Consider the following 18,119-nt stretch of genomic DNA (forward strand, 5'->3'; position numbering starts at 1 on the left):
ACATAAAATAACATGAAAAGTGGTCATAAAGTTGCAATGTAATAATTCAACCTAAATTCGACGTCAAATAAAAGGGGAAAAATAAAATCGTTGAGTAGTGACGTATCAAGTATTAGAAAATTCGTAAAACGGTTAGTGGGTCGTTCTCGCATTTATTTTCTGCGTTTCTTCCAAAGCCTAATTTTTATCCTAAGCCTAAAAACCTCTAAATTTTGAACATGTCCCAAGATTTTAAGAAAAAGTGCATGGTGCATCATACGAAAAAGTGCGCGTAGTTTGAAAACATACATAACCTCCGCAACTTAGTCTTTCGTTCTTCATAGCCCCTGTAATTTGGACATCGCCGAAGTTAAACGGCGCTGCTTATCCAATTTACCGTTACAATTAGGAGTAGATTAAATATTATACAACGAGGGTACCAAAATGTACAAACATACTGCGCATGAGTTAAAGGGTAATGTAGCGTGCAGCCGCGTTCGGCGGAACGAAGATCGAGAATTAGGACTCGAGCATACATTTCCGCAGAAAAATTATAATAGAGAAAAGGATAAGTCAGGATTCGGACGGAAGCATAAACCAGACTTCAAGTAAATAAGTATTTCGTGGAGGCCAGGAAAAGATGGTCAAATCGTGCCCAATGGCCGCGTGCATTGGCGAATAATGAAAAACATGGCGTTCCGACATCGCCGCCATTTTGGGCGGTCGTCTCGCAGCGTGCGTCGCCGCGTCTGGTCGCCGGCAGAGCGCGCCATCGCGGAAGAATCGACGCACGCGTCTCGCCGGCGAACTGGTCTTTCCGTGCGCACGCCGGAGGTTCATCGCAACTTGTTCCAGCCGCGAAATTTCCGTGAGCCACGCATCGGTCCAGGGAACCGGAGTAGAGGACGGATCCGCGGTAAGTCTCGTGCCCCTTGGCCTGCCGAATTTTCGCGCCCGTCGGAGACCTTCCCGCGGTAGTTATCCGGGTGTTACGATAGCGTGTTGATTTGCACGAAGGTAGTTTGTCGGTGGAGACGGCGCTCGGCTCCAAGGGAAATAGCCAGTGGGAGCGCGCCGTTCTCGCGATTGTCGCGCCCGGCACGGTCGGGAGAGCCAATCGGAGCGCGCGGCGGCGCCGCCATTCCGTCGGGTTCGTGGCACGCCCTGCGACTTCCTCCATTGTCCTTCTTTCCGGGATTCTCTGCAAGGAAGGATGGCTCAGAACAATTATTTTGGGTTTACTCACGGCGGCACGCAATATGGGTACGATTTCGACTGACTATTATAATTACTTAAGCAATTAGAGTTAAGACCGTCGGATAGTCGCGAGCGGTAGAGTCGTGGTCGCGGGCAAGTCACGACGAAAGAGGTTCGTCGCACGCGAGAGCTTAGCCGGCTTGGCCGCCATTTCCCGCTAAGAGTAAAGCGTCCCATTGAGAGCGTCTCCCGGGCGCGCGAGTCCGATCGAAGCCTGGCGCAAATTTTTACTCGTCGTTAACCCCGCGGACACCCGTTGTCAAACTTTTGGCCTATTGCCTCGTGCAGGGCAACCAGCGCGGCCGCCTATCAAACCGGACAAGCAGGATACGCGGTAACTCCAGCGGCAACCGCCGCTACGTACACCCAACGTCCAGCCGCGGCCGCCGCCACAGGTTACGAGACTTATCAAGCAGCTGCTGCTGCGGCTACGGGGACGACGTACGCTGGTGAGTGTCCACGACCTCGTCGTCTCGTGTACTTACAGTGTTACATTAATTTCCCCGAGTCTCCTTCATGGATGCTCTCCTCGAGGTCTGTGACGCTCGTTCAGTGTTTGCTTCGACTGTTTCTCTTAGCTGCTAACCCTGGCACCGTAGCTCAGACCTACGACTACGGCTACGGTCGGGCAGCACCTGCGGCAACCTACGACGCTACCAAAACGTACTATCAACAACCGGCTGCAGCGGCGGCAACCTACACGACTACAGAGACTCACTATCAGGCCGCAAAACCTGCATACAGCACCACCAGTGCTTACACGGGCACGGCTCGACAAGCAACGACTACGGGACAAGCCAAGACGTATCAAGCATCCAGCACCGCTTATCAACAATCGAATCCTACTCAAAGCGCCACATATACTTCGGGGTACACCGCTCCGGCCACTCCGGCAGCTACTCCGACCACTGCGACTAACAGTAAGTGTCATATTACTTCCTTATGTATTTTCCAGGACATTCAACCGTGTGTTTTGATCCAGAGGATCGAACACACGCTCAGACCCTGATACTGTCTGCACTCGACATCGCGAACCTGGTAGTCCCTCGTTATACGGCTCCCTTAATGCGGGAAACGTCGATTGTCCTCTAACGATGGTAGATTCGAATGTTAAGTTGCGACGAGTAAAGAGTTTTGGTTTTGCATTCTGTTGGTGAATTTGGCACAGTTAGAGAAAGACGCTATTGCAGCTGCTCTGTAAACGCAAAATTTGACTCCTCCAAACGCTTGAGGTTTCAATTTCGTTTCCCCTAGAAACGGCGAGTACAACGTATTCCGGCTACGACGCAGCGCTTTATAGCGCTGCGACTATGTATGTAGCCCAACAGAGTGCAAACAGCAATTCGACTAACCAGAAGACTGGAGGTTGGCAGGGCTACGGACGGAAGGGATTCGGAGCTGGAGGGGGAGGAATGAAGGCAATGCGACCCAAGCAGCCTCCCAAACCCCAGCAGCTGCACTATTGCGAAGTCTGTAAGATCAGCTGCGCTGGACCTCAGACTTACCGGGAGCACTTGGAGGGCCAGAAGCACAAGAAGAAGGAGGCGTCTCTGAAAGTACCACAGCAGCAACCAGCACGTGGGGCAGGGAACTCCCTGCGCTGCGAGCTCTGCGATGTCACCTGCACAGGGAACGACGCCTACGCGGCTCACATCAGAGGAGCGAAGCACCAAAAGGTCGTGAAGCTGCACACCAAACTTGGGAAGCCCATTCCCAGTGCCGATCCAACGGTGCTAAATCCCAAGCCAGCGGTGGCTGCCAAGACTACGACAGCCAAGAAGCCCACTGTCACGGCCACTCCTAAGATCAACTTCGTAGCCTGTGAGTACAATTTTCCCCCATATATCTATTGACAGGTCTTCGTAAAATAGCCATGGCAGATGGTGAATCACGTTTGATATTTTTGCAGCTGGTAACCTGGGTACAGTCAACCAAGGTCAACCCGTAGAGGTGAAGACCGAAGAAAGTGCCGAAGAAGCTGCCGAGGAGGCGGTAGTCGACGAGAAGGACATCCAACCTGTCGGGCAGGAGTACATCGAGGAGAATAAATCCGAGGATGGGAAGATAATCAGCTTTAATTGCAAGCTCTGCGAGTGCCGCTTTAACGACCCCAATGCCAAAGACATGCACATGAAGGGACGACGCCACCGCTTCGCCTATAAGAAGAAGGTTAACCCCGACCTGGTGGTGGACATGAAGCCTAGTCTGAAGCAACGAAAGATGCTGGAAGAGAGGCTTCGACGCCAGCAGATGCGAGACGAGTACATGCGGCGCAGAGAGGAGATCAATCAGATCGGCGTCATGGGACCCATTGGACCCATGATGGACGAGGAGATGATGTACTGGGAGGAGCGGCGTCGCTATGAGGAAGAGTGCGAGTACTACGAGTGGTATCGTCGCTATGGTCGCGGACCTGGGGCACCTCCCATGCCGCGGCCCTTCCCGGGCCCCCCACCGATGATGATGTTCCCGGGACCTCAGAGGCGACCCGACTCCTCGGACGACAAGCACGTCCTGGCCCACCACTCGACGATCTATCCCAAGGAGGAGGAGCTGCAGGCAGTTCAGAAAATTGTCTCGCACACCGAGAAGGCGCTCAAATTCGTCTCGGACGCTCTTGCCGAAGTTGGTAAGCGGTGCAGGAATTTTGTACGGTGTACCTCGAAGGTGTTGCATTTGCTCGTTTGCTCATTCTCTTGATTTTATTTCTATTTTTTTTTATAGGCAAAAAACCAGCGCCTACCACCAACTCCACTCCAGCAGTCACTCCGGCGACCCCGCAAGCAAACAACGAGGTCGCCGTGAAGAAGGAGGAGGGCGACAAGAAGAAGCCGGCGGTGACCCCGCAGAAGGAGGACGGTAGCGATGGGAACCTCTTCTCGTTCCAAAAGGAGAAGGAGGACTCGAGGATACTACGCGGCGTCATGCGCGTTGGAAATCTCGCCAAGGGGTTGCTGCTCTCGGGCAACAGCCATGTCTGCCTCGTCGTGCTGTGCGCGGAGAAGCCTACAAGGTATGCGGACGTCCGTCACGTTTTACTCTCCACTCCTTGGGAGGAGCTTCGGGTTCACGCTCCCGTTTCCCTTGTAGGACTCTGTTGAACAAGGTCGCGGAGATTCTGCCCGCCCAGCTGAAGATCGTCGCGCCGGAGGACACCTACAACGTGGGGAAGCATCCCGAGTCGGCGGCGATCACGGTATCCGGGGAGACCGTCACCGTCAGCGTAATGCTGACCAGTCCTCTGATGCGCGAGACCCCGAAGACCCCCACGCCCGCAGGTGATTCGATCGTTCTCCGTTGCCACCGATGGCCAAGAAAAGGATAACTAGCCCCAGGGATAACCTCTCTTGTAGAGAGTCGACGATCTTTTGTTTTCTCCATACGGATTTCTCCTTCCATTTGACGGTTTGGTTTGTTCTTTTCATGGCCTGGGAGGAAAACCGAGAAAGATAAGAGCACTTTCTCTCACACTCTCTCTCTCTCTCTCTCACTCTCTGTTGCGTGTACCTTTATTTATATTTTTTTCAAGCACCAGGAAGGCGCAGGACAGCCACCAGGAGATCCCTCGGGAGAATGTCGCCGTTGTACAAATCATATATGTATATATATGTGTGTGTCTGCTTACGCACGTATATATGCATATGTATATACAAACTCCCTCATATATAATCTTTGATTTCTTTCCTTTGGTACAGCGGAGAGAGCCAACTCGCGGGGGTGCGCCCTCGCACTTGGTTTTGACGCACCGGCCGAGGTATCCCGGACGCAAAATGGCGCACCTAACCTCTCGGAGCGACCGAGAGCCCTTTTGCGCCGCCCCCCTTCTTCCTTGCCTTTCGTTGCTAACGGGAAAGAGAGCGAGCGCGCCATTTTTTGGATATATCTCGACCCCCCAACCCCTCCCCCCTTGGTTTTCGATTTTGCGACGGAAGAGAACGGCGAATCCGAATGCGCGCGCACGCGCGTCCTCCCTAGATATTCCTTTTCTTACTATTTTTTGTGTTTCTTTGGATTTCTTCCGATTCTCTCTCCCCGTCTCGCGCGGACCAGCTTTTCCTATCTCTCTCTCTCGGGTTTCGGAGAAAACAACGCTGAGGCAATCTTGAAACTATGGACTTTTTGATCATGCATCAACCGCTAAATGTTTAAAAACGTACCCTCTATTCGTCCATCGAGGGCCTCGCCGCCTGGGACGCGCGACGCTACAGCATCTCCTAGCCCTGGTTTTATTTTTCTAGGGGAGAAAGAAAAAACCGGGGAAAAGCGTAGCGCGGCCCCAGTGCCGGGTGTTCGCGCACTCAACGAGGCCCTGATGTGTCTATTTTTTCTTTTTTGATACGCGCGCGACATTTTGCCGGGAAAAGAAAAAAGAAACCCTCGAACGACGTCGCACCGGATCTGCGAGGTCGCGGTCGGGAGGTACTTCCCTAGGGAGTCGGTAGGACATCTTTGTGCCACTTTCCCGGGGAAGTCTTGCCTTGGTCTTGCACTTTCACTTCAAACTTCTTCCAAGCCGGCTTCCGTTGAGTCTCGGAATAAATCTCAACCGTTTGCGAGTGGTCTGCAAAGGGTTGAATTTTATTCTCGAGAGAGGATCAGCTTGCGAGGAAGGGCCTGAGGTTGGTGGGCAAGATCCGTACTCTCGTACTTGTATCTCACATTTAACGATAAAATACGTCTTTTATATATTCATGATGCGGAAGTGCCGCCAATACTCTCGTTTGTGAAGATTTCCTCCGAATGGGGGGGTGCCGAGTTCTTTCAAGCTTCACAAATTGAATATGATTTTATTCATATTGAATTTTTATTGAATGTTTGAAACTATTCGGTGCACCCAGGTTGGAGAAAAGTTTCATGGAGATGCCACTTTCGCCCCCCTTTAATGACTTCGGATAAGAGACGTCTTTTAGCGGTAAAAGTGAGGTGTAAGACTTGGTTCCTCGGGTAAGCCTTCGAAGGCCCGATCGAACATTTTGTGAAGTACCTCCGTCGACGCGTCGAGGCGTAAATGTCGCGACACCACACCGGGTACCCTTGAGTTTGGATGATCTCGCAATAGAGGGGTTCTCCCGAGAAAGTGAAACGATATGTTTACAAAAGAAAAAAAACGAAAAGGCAAAAAGAAAAGAGTTAAATAAAAGTAAACGAAAAGAAAAAAAAAGAAATAACAGCCGGGCATGATCAAACACTCTAAGTGTTGTCTAAGCGTGTTGTGCTTTCTTTGTTGGAACCTCAGATAATGCTGGACAGCAGCAACAGGGAGCTGCTCAGCCGCAAACGACGCCCGCGACGCCCGCCGTGACCAAACCAGACCCACCAGACGTACTTCCCAAGGCTAAGTGTTTGGAGGCTTTAGCTGCACTCAGGCATGCCAAGTGGTTTCAGGTTTGAATCAAATCAACTCTCTCAGTTCAGGGCCGAGTTGTCGGGGCCGCTGTTGAAACTACGGCGCGCTCTGTGAGAAAGAGAGAAAAGGAAAGATAACACGAGCGGAGACGGATTTATATACTTACTCGAAGGAAGTTAGGGGAGCGATCCCCAGCGTTCTCTCTTGGCCGACCTGCCTCTATCTCCGTCCGTCTCCGAGTGCAACCGGTCCAAAGTGACGAGTACAAGCGAAACAGAGCAGTCTCAGAACTCCCAGCCTTGTGTAGGAGAGACGGTTCATTTCTTACGATTAGTGTCGATTGTTAACGTTGGCATGAGTCGGCCCGACCACGGCCCGTTTGCTCGCATTCGACGGTAGACCGTGCCCGAGTCGTTGGCGTGTCCCACCCTGAGGACGGCCAACGGCGATGGTCTTGATCTTTCCATTTGCCATACACCTGAATTACAAACTTCTTTTAGGGAATTCGTGCAAAGAGGAGGTTATTCCCCACGCCGTGATATCTGGCCATGGATCAACTGGGAAGGGAGTCGAGTCCCGGGATGTCGAGGATATGCCTCATCGTGAGACGAGCTTTAGGAAGAATGGCTTTGCAGAGTATTGCTGAGATTACCGTGATAATACGGTCTATGCCGAGAATGCGATCAGATGGTCCGAATCGGGCAAGGAGCTCGAGTGGCACGTAAATGCTACCGCCTGTCGGCGCTACGACGGCCAGGAGCATTCACGTCCGCTCCGTTCTCTATGATATCAGCAACATCCAGAATAATAGGAAACCACGTAAACCTCGTTTTAACACCTCGCGGTGTACAGTTGGGGTCGTCTTGCCGCCCCCGCGTCCATTCGAGTAGCTTTTCTTGACACCTCCACGAGGAGAGGAGCTCCACGTAGCCTTTCTTTATTTTATTTATCACGCATCGAATATATGTACCTCTTGCGGTTGTGCCGATGCATTATTCTGGATCGACCTTGTTACGATGCGTGTAGCCTAGACTGAGTCTGTCCTAGGTCTGTCTTCTAAAGCGATACCGAGAGAGTAGAGCGTCGATGAGAGACGCTTCGTCGCTAGTGGTACTTATTGACGGCTTGTCGTCGTGCAAGACCTCTGTATACGCAGTTGATTATTTCTACGCGCTTTCTTTCGGGTTTTATTACGTGTATGGGTATCTTGAGAGACAGACGAGCACAAACGCACAGTTGTGTCACGACCCTACCGGGTGTTTTGGACAAGGTGATCGTCCCGCAACGCGAGATATGGCGGTTCAACGCTTTTACGCGGATTTGTTTATTTCTTCCCCTAGCAGTGTGTGGTAGTTTCCCGTAATGGAACCGCGAGTGCGTTTCTTGTCGAGATTGTCGAGGCACGATCGATAAACACCCGGTAATACTGATACGGGCTCAAAGTTAGAAGGGTAATGTTGTATATTTAATTTAGGCGACACGAGGCTGGGAGGTTAGCTAAAGCCCGCACAAAGCAAGCTTATGTTTAGTATGGTCTCCACCCGAAGGGATTGCGTGTCTCGCCGGATTTTTTTTAACAACGGGTAGAAAGTCCACGGCTTTTTAACGGGATTGTAATTCGACAGGCTAGAGCGACGACGTTGCAGAGCTGCGTAATGGTGATTCGCATAATGAACGATCTCTGCAATCGCGTGCCCACCTGGGGATCACTCAACTCCTGGGTAAGTTGTACCCCATCTTTTTTTTTGTACCACTTAAAGGAGTACGTGATCATTGAATTTTATTGGTTCCTTAATTCTATTGGGTTTTCTCTCAAATTCTATTACAATTGGTTGGTTCTTTCTCTAATTATACCAATTTGTTCCCTAGGCGCTGGAACTGTTGACCGAGAAAGTGATCAGCACGGCCGGGGGGCCTTCCAGCCCAGGTGAAGCTCTCAGGCGACTCCTGGAGTGCATAGCCGGAGGCATACTGTTACCAGGAGGTCCAGGTAAACCATTATCAACGTAATCCACCTTGGTATCGAGGCTACGAGACCATGAAATGATGAAAATAGATGACGAGACCGAGCGAGTCCGCGAATCTGCTGGCAGGCTCTTGGGGCCGAGTCTTTCGGGCCCTCGAGACGTCGGTGGACTTTGCGGCTTCGCGAGGACGACCCTGGCAGACTGATCTTCCATCGAGGAAATAATTCCTGGCCCGAGGAAGCGCAGGAAGGATTTTAAAGCTTGATTATTGGCGCAGGTCTCCTGGATCCCTGCGAGAAGGAGCCGGTCGACGCGATCGGCAACATGACCGCCCAGCAGAGGGAGGACATCACGGCGTCTGCCCAGCACGCCCTGAGACTGGTCGCCTTCCGGCAGATCCACAAGGTCCTCGGCATGGAGCAGCTACCGCCCCCGAAGTACAAGCGAGGGTTCGCGAGGAAACGGAGGCGCGACAACAGCAACGGCGAGGGCACCGACAGCGAGGCCTCGAAGAAGGACAAGAAGGCCGAGGAGATCAAGATGGAGACGGACTCCAAATAGAGACCCATCCCACCCACCAAAACACATTCAATTTACCGATTAAGGCATAACTTATGTAACGTAAGAGAAACTCTTTCCCTGGTGTCAATTGCTTGTTTAAAAAGGGAGGCGTGTCCGCGGAGAGATGTCTAGGTATATACCCCGTGGTCTCGGGGAGAACCGAGGACGTAGGGAGGTCCTCGATCCTCGCGTCGTACCCCTCAGTCGACGTTTCTAGAAGCGAGGATTCGTCGGATCTCTGCCCGATCGATGCCACCCACCGTAAGGTGACGTCGATCGTGCATCGATTCGATCACTCCGATAGAGTTTTTAGACTCCGCCGTGGTGCGGGGACCGATTTTAACGAGGACACGGTCGATCTCGACGCGGAGACGCGAGAAGAGGGCCTCCGCGACGACGGAAATGCACCTCTCGTCGCGGGAGAGAGAGAGAGAATGAGAGAGAGGCTAGAGACTACATTTCGATGATCCTCGGAGCTAGAGGATGCTTGGAACAGGCAATTGGTACGGTTAGTTTGAGCGGTAGTCCTTCGTCAGGGGGGAGCCAAGCGCATCGAGTCGTATAACCAATCCTCGGATCGATTATCCGCCGATTACTCCTATTCGTTGTTTTCCCGGGGCGGAGGGCCCCCGGGACCTTCGGTCCGCGATGGATTTAATCTATAAGTTTCCATCTCCAGGTTCTCCGTAGTCGTGTAGTTTGTATTTCGAGACTCGATGTGGTACGTGTGATGCGTGTGCGTGTGTGCGACGAAATAGAGAGTGCGTGTGTAGTGCTACGTCGGTGCGCGGATATTCGTCGCCGCCGCGTCGGGATGAGGTTTGAAATGGCGGCGGGGTCGACGCGTGGACTCGAGGGCGCGCCGTGGCCCTTCTTCTTATTCTTCTTCAGGGTCGCGCCCTCCCCCGGGGACGACGATCTTCGGTTAGCCGCGGAGATGTCGTTGCACGCGCCTAGGAATTCTCGTGAATTAACCGACGTCGTAAATCCTATTTAAACGAGGCGCGATCGTAGCGATGGCGAGGACGCGCGAAAATGATCTTATCGGGCGTTTAGATACAACCAGGGAGTTGGCGGGTGGCCGGCGTTGCTGATTGAGTTCTCTCTGACACGATGCATGACTCTGCTGTTGTATTTTGAAATTGTCATTGAAATAAAGGAAACCGAACGTACGCTGGGGAGTCTCATCGGTTCGCCTGGATATCTTGGCTGGTTCTTTCATTTCTATTTAGCGCTCAAAAATGAGCGCCGTTTATGCATTGAGGATTTTGAAAAAATGCTTAAACGTTTGGAAGAACAGATTTCATTGTCAAGATGTTTTTAAATATACAGACGTGGCACGAATTTCTGGGAAGACGAGGCAGAGCTTATTTTTCTTATTTTTGTGATCTGAGGATTGGTAAGGCCAGGTGTGTTCTAATTTTAGAGGACATCCGGTAAACACTTCGCTTCCATTCCCACGCGGATTGACGCAGGTTCGATGACATCGGCTCCGTTTTTCTCATCGAAGCGGTTTGATACTGGTCGCTGCGACGATTCGACGACTCTTCTACTTTTCTTGGATTCGCGCAAATCAGCCTTGTCAGCGTTGAGTCACGGTTCGCTCGAGGCACAAAGAACGATAAGGCCAACTTTTATGCTAAGGAGACTAGAATGACATCTGATAAACCTGTCCCGTGTCGCAGGTGCGATTTCGCTTTCTCAAATGTACCTGTAATCTAGGGGTGATTGCATCAGGCATTTCCTGTTGCCGTGGAAAATACGGAAAGCAACTCTTCGATCACCGTCACCTTTTAACGTGTCACCTGGTTGTGAGTAATGCGATTCTAGTGGCAGACGATCAATACTTTCCTCCTTTCCAATTCATTTTTATATTTTAGTTCTAATATCAATTCTTGATAATAAATAAAGATTAAATTTAAAAAAAAGTACGGGAATTGAACGCATCCCATCATGTACGACGATCGTAGGGCTGTTTACTTCGGAAATCAGTGAAAACGATTTCCTTCTTTGACAACCGATTGCCTTTGATTTTTATACGATATACGACAATGTGATTCTGTAACTGACTTGTTTTGAGATGAGAAAAGGCACCTACTTAAACGATGGCATTACGAAGATTTTCGGTGTAATGGAAGGCCACTTATTTTCGAAAACCGTTTCGTCCATCGTGCCCTTCGTGGAAGGAGTATTTCTAGGAAGAATCTTCCAGAAGCCTTGTCTCATGGACCAATGGGGACGCGTCACGTCACAGGGGCTTCTCGATGATTCGCGAACCTTCGGCCAATCAGAGGGCGCCGTTGGCGCACTCAACCAATCACGTTCCATCTGCCTCGTCATCTCTGCAGTGACGTTGCCTGCATAAAAGGAGCGGTTGCCAGGCGGCTCGAATCAGTTGAGCAAAGGTGTTCGTTGCCGTATGAGCTGCATTTCTTTGCGAAGTCCACGACTTTTACGCCTGCGTCGAGATTTTGAGCTATTTGACGTCTTTATAGAACAGGTAACTATTCCACGATTCCCTCGTAAAATCTTGTCTAACTTCGCGATATTTCATGGCGAATCGGATATTCTGGACGCGTGGATTTTTTTAATCGCATCATGGATTTTCGATGGTTACAAGAGGCTTTTTTGCCTTCGGGGCGGAAAATCGATGCTCGAAAGATGCGGAATGAATGTATGGGCTTATCGCGACGTTCCATTGTCCTCGAGAAAACGCCCATCGGTGGACGCCATTGTCGCGAAGGCCGACGTTTATATACGTACGAGAAATTCGTAGTCTTTGACGCGCTGTATTTAAAAAAAAAAATAGTTATCAAGGATCGTTTGCGATAGGAAGTAACTCCTCACTTTGGAGAATATTGGGGACGTGAGTTTTGGGTTGGATGGTTCGCAGCTGAGTCGATTTCAAAATGGCTGACGCAAGCCAAGCGTGAGGACGCGTATTGAGATCTCATATCCTTGACGTCTCTTATTTGCAACAAACATTTTAGAATCTGCTTTGCGTGTAAGGTATACGTCGAAATATTAAGGTTTTCGTGAAATTACGTGGTGAAGGACCGAAGGGAAATTCGTAAAATTCGATTATTCGTTCCGTCGTCCTCCTTTGGCGGCCATTTTGAGACTCGGCGTAACGGTATTGATCGCAAGTAATTACATTTTCTTAATCTCTTTCTTTTACTAAGACCGAAGACTTGAGGTACGTAATTCGCGAAGAATGTGATGTTTAACCGACCTAGGATTTGAAATTCAAGGATATCTGTTCTATCGCGTAGCTTTGAGCGGCCATTTTGTGGCATTAGTATTGATTACGCTTGATGTCAAGCCATAATTAAATCGCTTTACGGAATTCGATGGTATTGGAATTGAAGACAATGTGTGTAACCTGTTGTTTCTTGACTTTCAGAAAACATGCAGATTTTTGTCAAGACATTGACTGGGAAGACCATTACCCTCGAGGTCGAGGCTTCCGACACTATTGAAAATGTAAAGGTGAAGATTCAAGATAAGGAGGGAATTCCACCCGATCAGCAGAGGTTGATCTTCGCCGGCAAGCAACTGGAGGACGGACGTACTTTGTCCGATTACAACATCCAGAAGGAGTCGACCCTTCACCTGGTCCTGCGTCTGCGTCGTTAAGACCCTTACCGGCAAGACCATCACCCTGGAAGTCGAGGCTTCCGATACCATCGAGAACGTGAAGGCAAAGATTCAGGACAAGGAGGGAATTCCACCAGATCAGCAGAGACTCATCTTTGCCGGCAAGCAGCTAGAGGATGGCCGCACTCTGTCCGACTACAACATCCAGAAGGAGTCGACCCTTCACCTGGTCCTGCGTCTGCGCGGTGGAATGCAGATTTTTGTTAAGACTCTCACTGGCAAGACCATCACCCTGGAAGTCGAGGCTTCCGACACGATCGAGAATGTAAAGGCGAAGATCCAAGACAAGGAAGGAATCCCACCAGACCAGCAGAGACTCATCTTTGCCGGCAAGCAGCTAGAGGATGGCCGTACTTTATCCGACTATAACATCCAAAAGGAGTCGACCCTTCACCTGGTCCTGCGTCTGCGTGGTGGAATGCAGATCTTTGTTAAGACCCTTACAGGCAAGACCATTACATTGGAGGTGGAGGCATCCGACACAATTGAAAACGTTAAGGCCAAGATTCAGGACAAAGAAGGAATTCCCCCAGATCAACAAAGGTTGATCTTCGCCGGCAAGCAGTTAGAAGATGGTCGCACATTATCTGATTACAACATTCAAAAAGAGTCAACGCTTCACTTAGTCCTCAGGCTTCGAGGTGGAATGCAGATCTTTGTTAAGACTCTTACAGGTAAGACCATCACTTTGGAGGTCGAAGCATCCGATACCATTGAGAACGTTAAAGCTAAGATCCAGGACAAGGAAGGAATCCCACCCGACCAGCAGAGATTGATCTTCGCTGGCAAGCAATTAGAAGATGGTCGCACGCTGTCTGATTATAATATTCAAAAGGAATCTACTCTGCATTTAGTCCTGCGACTTCGTGGAGGCATGCAGATCTTCGTTAAAACGCTCACTGGCAAAACAATCACCTTAGAAGTGGAGGCGTCCGACACGATTGAAAACGTCAAAACTAAGATTCAGGATAAAGAAGGCATTCCTCCGGATCAGCAGAGATTAATCTTTGCTGGCAAGCAACTCGAAGATGGCCGTACCCTCTCCGACTACAATATTCAGAAGGAGTCCACTCTGCATCTCGTCCTTCGACTTCGTGGTGGGATGCAGATTTTTGTCAAAACCCTTACGGGCAAGACGATAACCTTGGAGGTGGAAGCATCGGACACCATCGAAAACGTTAAAGCCAAAATTCAGGATAAGGAAGGGATCCCGCCAGACCAGCAGAGGTTAATCTTCGCTGGAAAACAATTGGAGGATGGTCGAACGCTTTCAGACTACAACATTCAGAAAGAGTCAATGCTTCATTTGGTTCTTCGACTTCGTGGAGGTATGCAGATCTTCGTGAAGACCCTCACCGGGAAAACCATCACTCTGGAAGTCGAGGCGTCGGACACGATCGAGAACGTAAAGGTCAAAATTCAAGATAAGGAAGGAATTCCCCCGGACCAACAGCGACTCATCTTCGCTGGGAAACAACTCGAGGATGGACGCACATTATCCGATTACAACATCCAGAAGGAGTCCACCCTACATTTAGTACTTCGCCTTCGGGGAGGCAATTAACGTGTTTAGGAAAATTGATACGATTCTGTTCTCAGTGGTAAAATAAAATCTCTACTGCTTTGCTATTTTTTTACGTGTAATTTCCATTGCTTTGCGAATAAAAGTCTGTTCGGTTTGTACCTGATCTGCCTTAGGCCATAGGGTTCTCGACTACGTTGTAACTGTATAAATTAAACAGTTCCTTATATCGAACACCCTAGTTTTCTGGGGTTATTCCCGTATAACCTGCACGACATACGCCCTGTACAATTTAACTTGAATTTGTATATAAATAAGAGTAGGAAAATGAAAAAAAAGCAAAGTACATCGATGGCGCTGCGATTAATTCGATTAAATAGTTATAGTCTTTAAGACCATTGACAAATTCACATGTACTTTAAAAGACGTTTATAACTTAGTAGATACACATCGTGCATCTGCGGCACCCGTCATGTAAAGTTCCAAACAATCCTGCCCGTGAGCAATCTCCCAACCCTGCTGATATATCGTGGCAACAAACGCGAAGTTGGCAGCAAGGCAGTCCATGTTTTTGACCTTTTTGCTCGTCAAAAGGTAGTCCCGTAATTCCGCACCGGAAATGGGCGCGAGTCGGCGCGCGAATTTGGGCCAAGCGCAGGAAATGGAGAGATAGCTCGCGAAAGAGGATACGCCAAAATTGGTTATGCGAACCAGGGCGCAAAGAAACTCCCGTCATGCTGAACATAGAGGCCCCTGCCAAGCTGGTCTTAACCTTGCAATCGGTGCCTCCCTTCGCGGTCGAGAGTTTCCTCGCCCTGGGCTTGGCGGTCCTCCTGGCGGTCCCTCTCGTCGGCCATGTGCAATTCCTGCTCGTAGGTACCCTCGTTATTTTCGACCGAATGGCCCGACGCAATTGCCCGTGATTTTTTATTTGTAATTCCATAGGAGGAGGCGCCGAGATCATCGAAAAGTCGGCGCCGCAAGGTGAAGAGGTCGCCGCCACCGGATCGGACCATTGTGATGCATTATCCGGCTCCGGTGGTTATCGACTCGACCTCGAGCTCCAGCTTGAACCTGAACATGACGACCGCTCGAGCGGTCTGTTCGACACCGAATTTCAAATCCAGCGTCGACCTAGCAGCCCCCAAGACCGGCCGGACGGTCCAGGTCGGTGAGGTCGGTGGCGACCGGGAGGCGCCGCACCCCCCGCCGGCTCTCACCCTGGAGCATTCGTCGTCCTTCATAGCCACCAACGCGGAACTCCCCGTAATCGACATATCGACTTTTAACTACGGCTCGTATCGCCACAAGCTGGTGGAGTCCACCCTGAGGAGGAGATACGGAGATTACAAGCCTCCCGGCAACGTCGTCCTCAACGCCATCCACCTCAACGCCATCGAGTCCGATGCCGCGATTAGACTCAGCAAAGGGTACAGCCATAGTTTCTTCGACTTCGTCGAGGAGTACTACGACGCCACGAGGTCGATGTGCAAGAAGGAGACGGAGTTTCTGCATCCTCTGGACCATTTCCTGGTGAAGGGCGCCAGAAGACCGACGACGGACGAGAAGGCCACGGAGACTACCGGTCTGGACCCTGGGTCGCCTTGGAAGAGCGCTCTAGGTATTATGGTTTATTTAAGAGCGATTAGGTTAGCGATAGGTATCTAAGTTTGCGGGTAAGGAAGGTTCATCGAGGTCTTCGTCTGCAGGACCGTTCTCGGTAACGCCCATGTCCACGCCGCCGACGACCTCTCCTCCGACGCCGACCCCTCGGCGCAGATCGGCTTCGTTCACTCCAAGAGCGAGGCTGGAAATGGCCAGGGAAGGAAGACCTCGGGTGGGCCCCAGGTCGGCGAAGTCGCCGATCGGTAGCTCGGACCAGCGCGGGAACGAACCCGGGAAGAGCGAGGGTAATTGTTGATTCATCGGTTTTTTAATAAGTATCGAAGAATAAGAATAAATTGTTATTTTTAGAGTGCTCTTCGGGATCTCCGCGACCCAAGAGCACGGTGGACCGAGGACCTCCCGGTATCCCGACGTCTCCGGGTCATCGCCAAGGAGCTGGCACGAAGATCCCTCGAGCTACCTCGAAGACCGCCAACGGACCGAGTTCTCCGGCAACGTCCGAGGTCGGCACCAAGTCCAAGACGACCGAATTACCCTCTGGGCAGCGTCCATCCCTTGTCAAGGAGGAATCTCCGGCCAAGTCTAGACCGTACTTGAGGAGCGCCACCGACTCCGGCATACCACGATCCGTTGGACGAGCCCCAGGGTGGAAACCCGAAAGACCGTCCACGGCAGACCGAGGATGGCGCAGCGACCTGTCCTCGGCAGGTTCGGGGGGCAGTCGTAGCCCCACGCCTAGGTCGAGACCACGGACCGCGGGGGGTCCGGGCCAGACCCCGGGACCACAGCCTTCGGGCGATGCGAGGGACTCCACCGCTACTTTCCCCATCTCCGAGAGTCGCTCCGGCCAATCCGAGGTCGAGCCGGTGGCGGACCGGCAGGGCGAGGTCGGTGAGTGGTCGAAGCGGTCGGTCCGCGGGAGAACCTGGTTGGTCGGGTCGTCCGACCGCTTCGCTTCATCCGTTAGGTCGACGCGGCTCAGTCGGCCCGCGACCGCCGACCGACAGGCGTCCTCCCGGCTGCCGGTGCATGTCAGGACAGACCGGCAACCTGGAGGTCGCGACCCCGAGCCAAGTAAAACAATAGGTAAGCCCCACATGGACAAGTCCGATGTCCCTGGCAGACCTCAGACCGCTGGCAGCGTTCCCTCCCATGGGACCTCCAGCTCTGCGGAGAGGTCTCGGACCTCGCCTCGACCGGTCGCTGACGGTCCGGAAAGACCTCCCTCGGCTAGCCGGACAACCCGTTGGGGCCCTGCTACCGGTCGGTCCAGTAAACGGACCGTTTTGAGTGGAGAGTCCCGACGCGAGGACGAGCAAAATCCCTCCGGAACACCCTCGGGATCTCCACGGGGGAAGGATCGACCTATTAGCAGATTCAGGGCCCCGATTTCCAAAACGGCCGATAGCGGGAAAGACGATGCGAAGGATAAGTCACCGAGTCTTCCTCGAAGCAACTCCAAAGCTGGAGTCGCTGTACAACGAGGCCTCAAGTCGTACATAGGACGAGTGAAGCATGTACTTCATGACTCGAATCCTGGGCGGAAGAGACCCGACTCTGGGAAACTGGCCTCTCTGAGTCTCACCGAGGCCATCTTGCCGGATCTCAAGTCCGTCCTCAGCAATGGCGAGATCAGAGAACTGAAGAGCCTGCTGGACCGCGCCGAGGAACTGGACATCTGCGGGAACATCCTCACGTGACGAACACCTAGGGACCTCCACCGAGGATTGGGATTCTACCGTATGTCGTTTTTGCGTTTTAATAAAGGCGTCTTTGTCTCACTTTAGTATTAATTAATATTAGTCGATGAGGGCCATCGTGGATGTATATTACTATTTAATATGTACCTTGGTATACAGGATGTTACAGAACTCCTGTCCAAGGTTTACACGTACCGAAAATTGACTCGAAAAGTCCTCTAGAAGTATTCCTACGGTGCCTGGTTTACCCGTAATAATTCATTGTAATTAATAAACGCAGTTCTGGTATTCTTATCCTTGACGCGTCGACGCGTCGCGCCGTGTGTGACGCGTCGACGCGTCGCGCCGTGTGTGACGCGCCGCAGACAGCGCGCCTGATACGCGCTTATCCGGCTATCCACTTTTCATCTAATTATTACAAGTGAACCATGCGTCGTAGGAAAAAGTTTGCCAGGACTTTTCCACTCCATTTTCATCCAGGATAACGAGGTTTAATGGGCAGG

General features: G+C 51.4%; 3 protein-coding genes across 4 annotated transcripts; all 3 read left to right on the forward strand.

Annotated features, from left to right (window-relative positions):
- The first annotated feature begins 1,134 nt into the window (after positions 1-1,134).
- On the forward strand, positions 1,135-10,283 carry LOC105700490 (zinc finger RNA-binding protein). Of its 2 annotated transcripts, none has more exons than XM_012426341.2 (11): positions 1,135-1,242; positions 1,525-1,685; positions 1,815-2,156; positions 2,491-3,057; positions 3,146-3,865; positions 3,961-4,249; positions 4,327-4,514; positions 6,473-6,621; positions 8,209-8,304; positions 8,453-8,573; positions 8,828-10,283. In XM_012426341.2, exons 1-11 carry the CDS (start codon positions 1,193-1,195, stop codon positions 9,109-9,111), a joined length of 2,967 nt encoding a protein of 988 aa, XP_012281764.1. In that variant the 5' UTR covers positions 1,135-1,192; the 3' UTR covers positions 9,112-10,283. The 2 variants fall into 2 exon arrangements, with proteins under 2 accessions (XP_012281764.1, XP_012281765.1); XM_012426342.2 differs by having other exon boundaries at positions 2,602-3,057.
- A 1,187-nt stretch (positions 10,284-11,470) lies between these two features.
- Positions 11,471-14,451, forward strand: LOC105700493 (polyubiquitin-C). Its single transcript, XM_012426347.2, is given in 3 exon segments — positions 11,471-11,611; positions 12,515-12,740; positions 12,742-14,451. Coding segments are annotated over 2 exon segments (1,812 nt in total). The 5' UTR covers positions 11,471-11,611; positions 12,515-12,519; the 3' UTR covers positions 14,333-14,451.
- Positions 14,452-14,645: 194 nt separating this feature from the next.
- LOC105700496 (mucin-5AC) lies at positions 14,646-17,945 on the forward strand. The gene is made up of 4 exons (XM_012426350.1): positions 14,646-15,162; positions 15,236-15,911; positions 16,000-16,200; positions 16,265-17,945. The coding sequence occupies exons 1-4, from the start codon at positions 15,025-15,027 to the stop codon at positions 17,614-17,616; spliced, it is 2,367 nt and encodes a 788-aa protein (XP_012281773.1). The 5' UTR covers positions 14,646-15,024; the 3' UTR covers positions 17,617-17,945.
- Positions 17,946-18,119: the final 174 nt, after the last annotated feature.

This window comes from Orussus abietinus, unplaced genomic scaffold, assembly GCF_000612105.2.
Source record: "Orussus abietinus isolate OABI.00-Male unplaced genomic scaffold, Oabi_2.0 scaffold2, whole genome shotgun sequence".
NCBI lineage: Eukaryota > Metazoa > Arthropoda > Insecta > Hymenoptera > Orussidae > Orussus > Orussus abietinus.

Bases quoted from the DNA above. Each gene is read 5' to 3' on its own strand.
- LOC105700496 (XM_012426350.1), top strand. From the start codon at position 15,025: ATGCTGAACATAGAGGCCCCTGCCAAGCTGGTCTTAACCTTGCAATCG. The intron at 15,163-15,235 runs GTAGGTACCCTC...GTAATTCCATAG, and splicing joins GCCATGTGCAATTCCTGCTC to GAGGAGGCGCCGAGATCATC. The intron at 15,912-15,999 runs GTATTATGGTTT...CTTCGTCTGCAG, and splicing joins GCCTTGGAAGAGCGCTCTAG to GACCGTTCTCGGTAACGCCC.
- LOC105700490 (XM_012426341.2), top strand. From the start codon at position 1,193: ATGGCTCAGAACAATTATTTTGGGTTTACTCACGGCGGCACGCAATAT. The intron at 1,686-1,814 runs GTGAGTGTCCAC...TGTTTCTCTTAG, and splicing joins TACGGGGACGACGTACGCTG to CTGCTAACCCTGGCACCGTA. The intron at 8,305-8,452 runs GTAAGTTGTACC...TTTGTTCCCTAG, and splicing joins GGGGATCACTCAACTCCTGG to GCGCTGGAACTGTTGACCGA.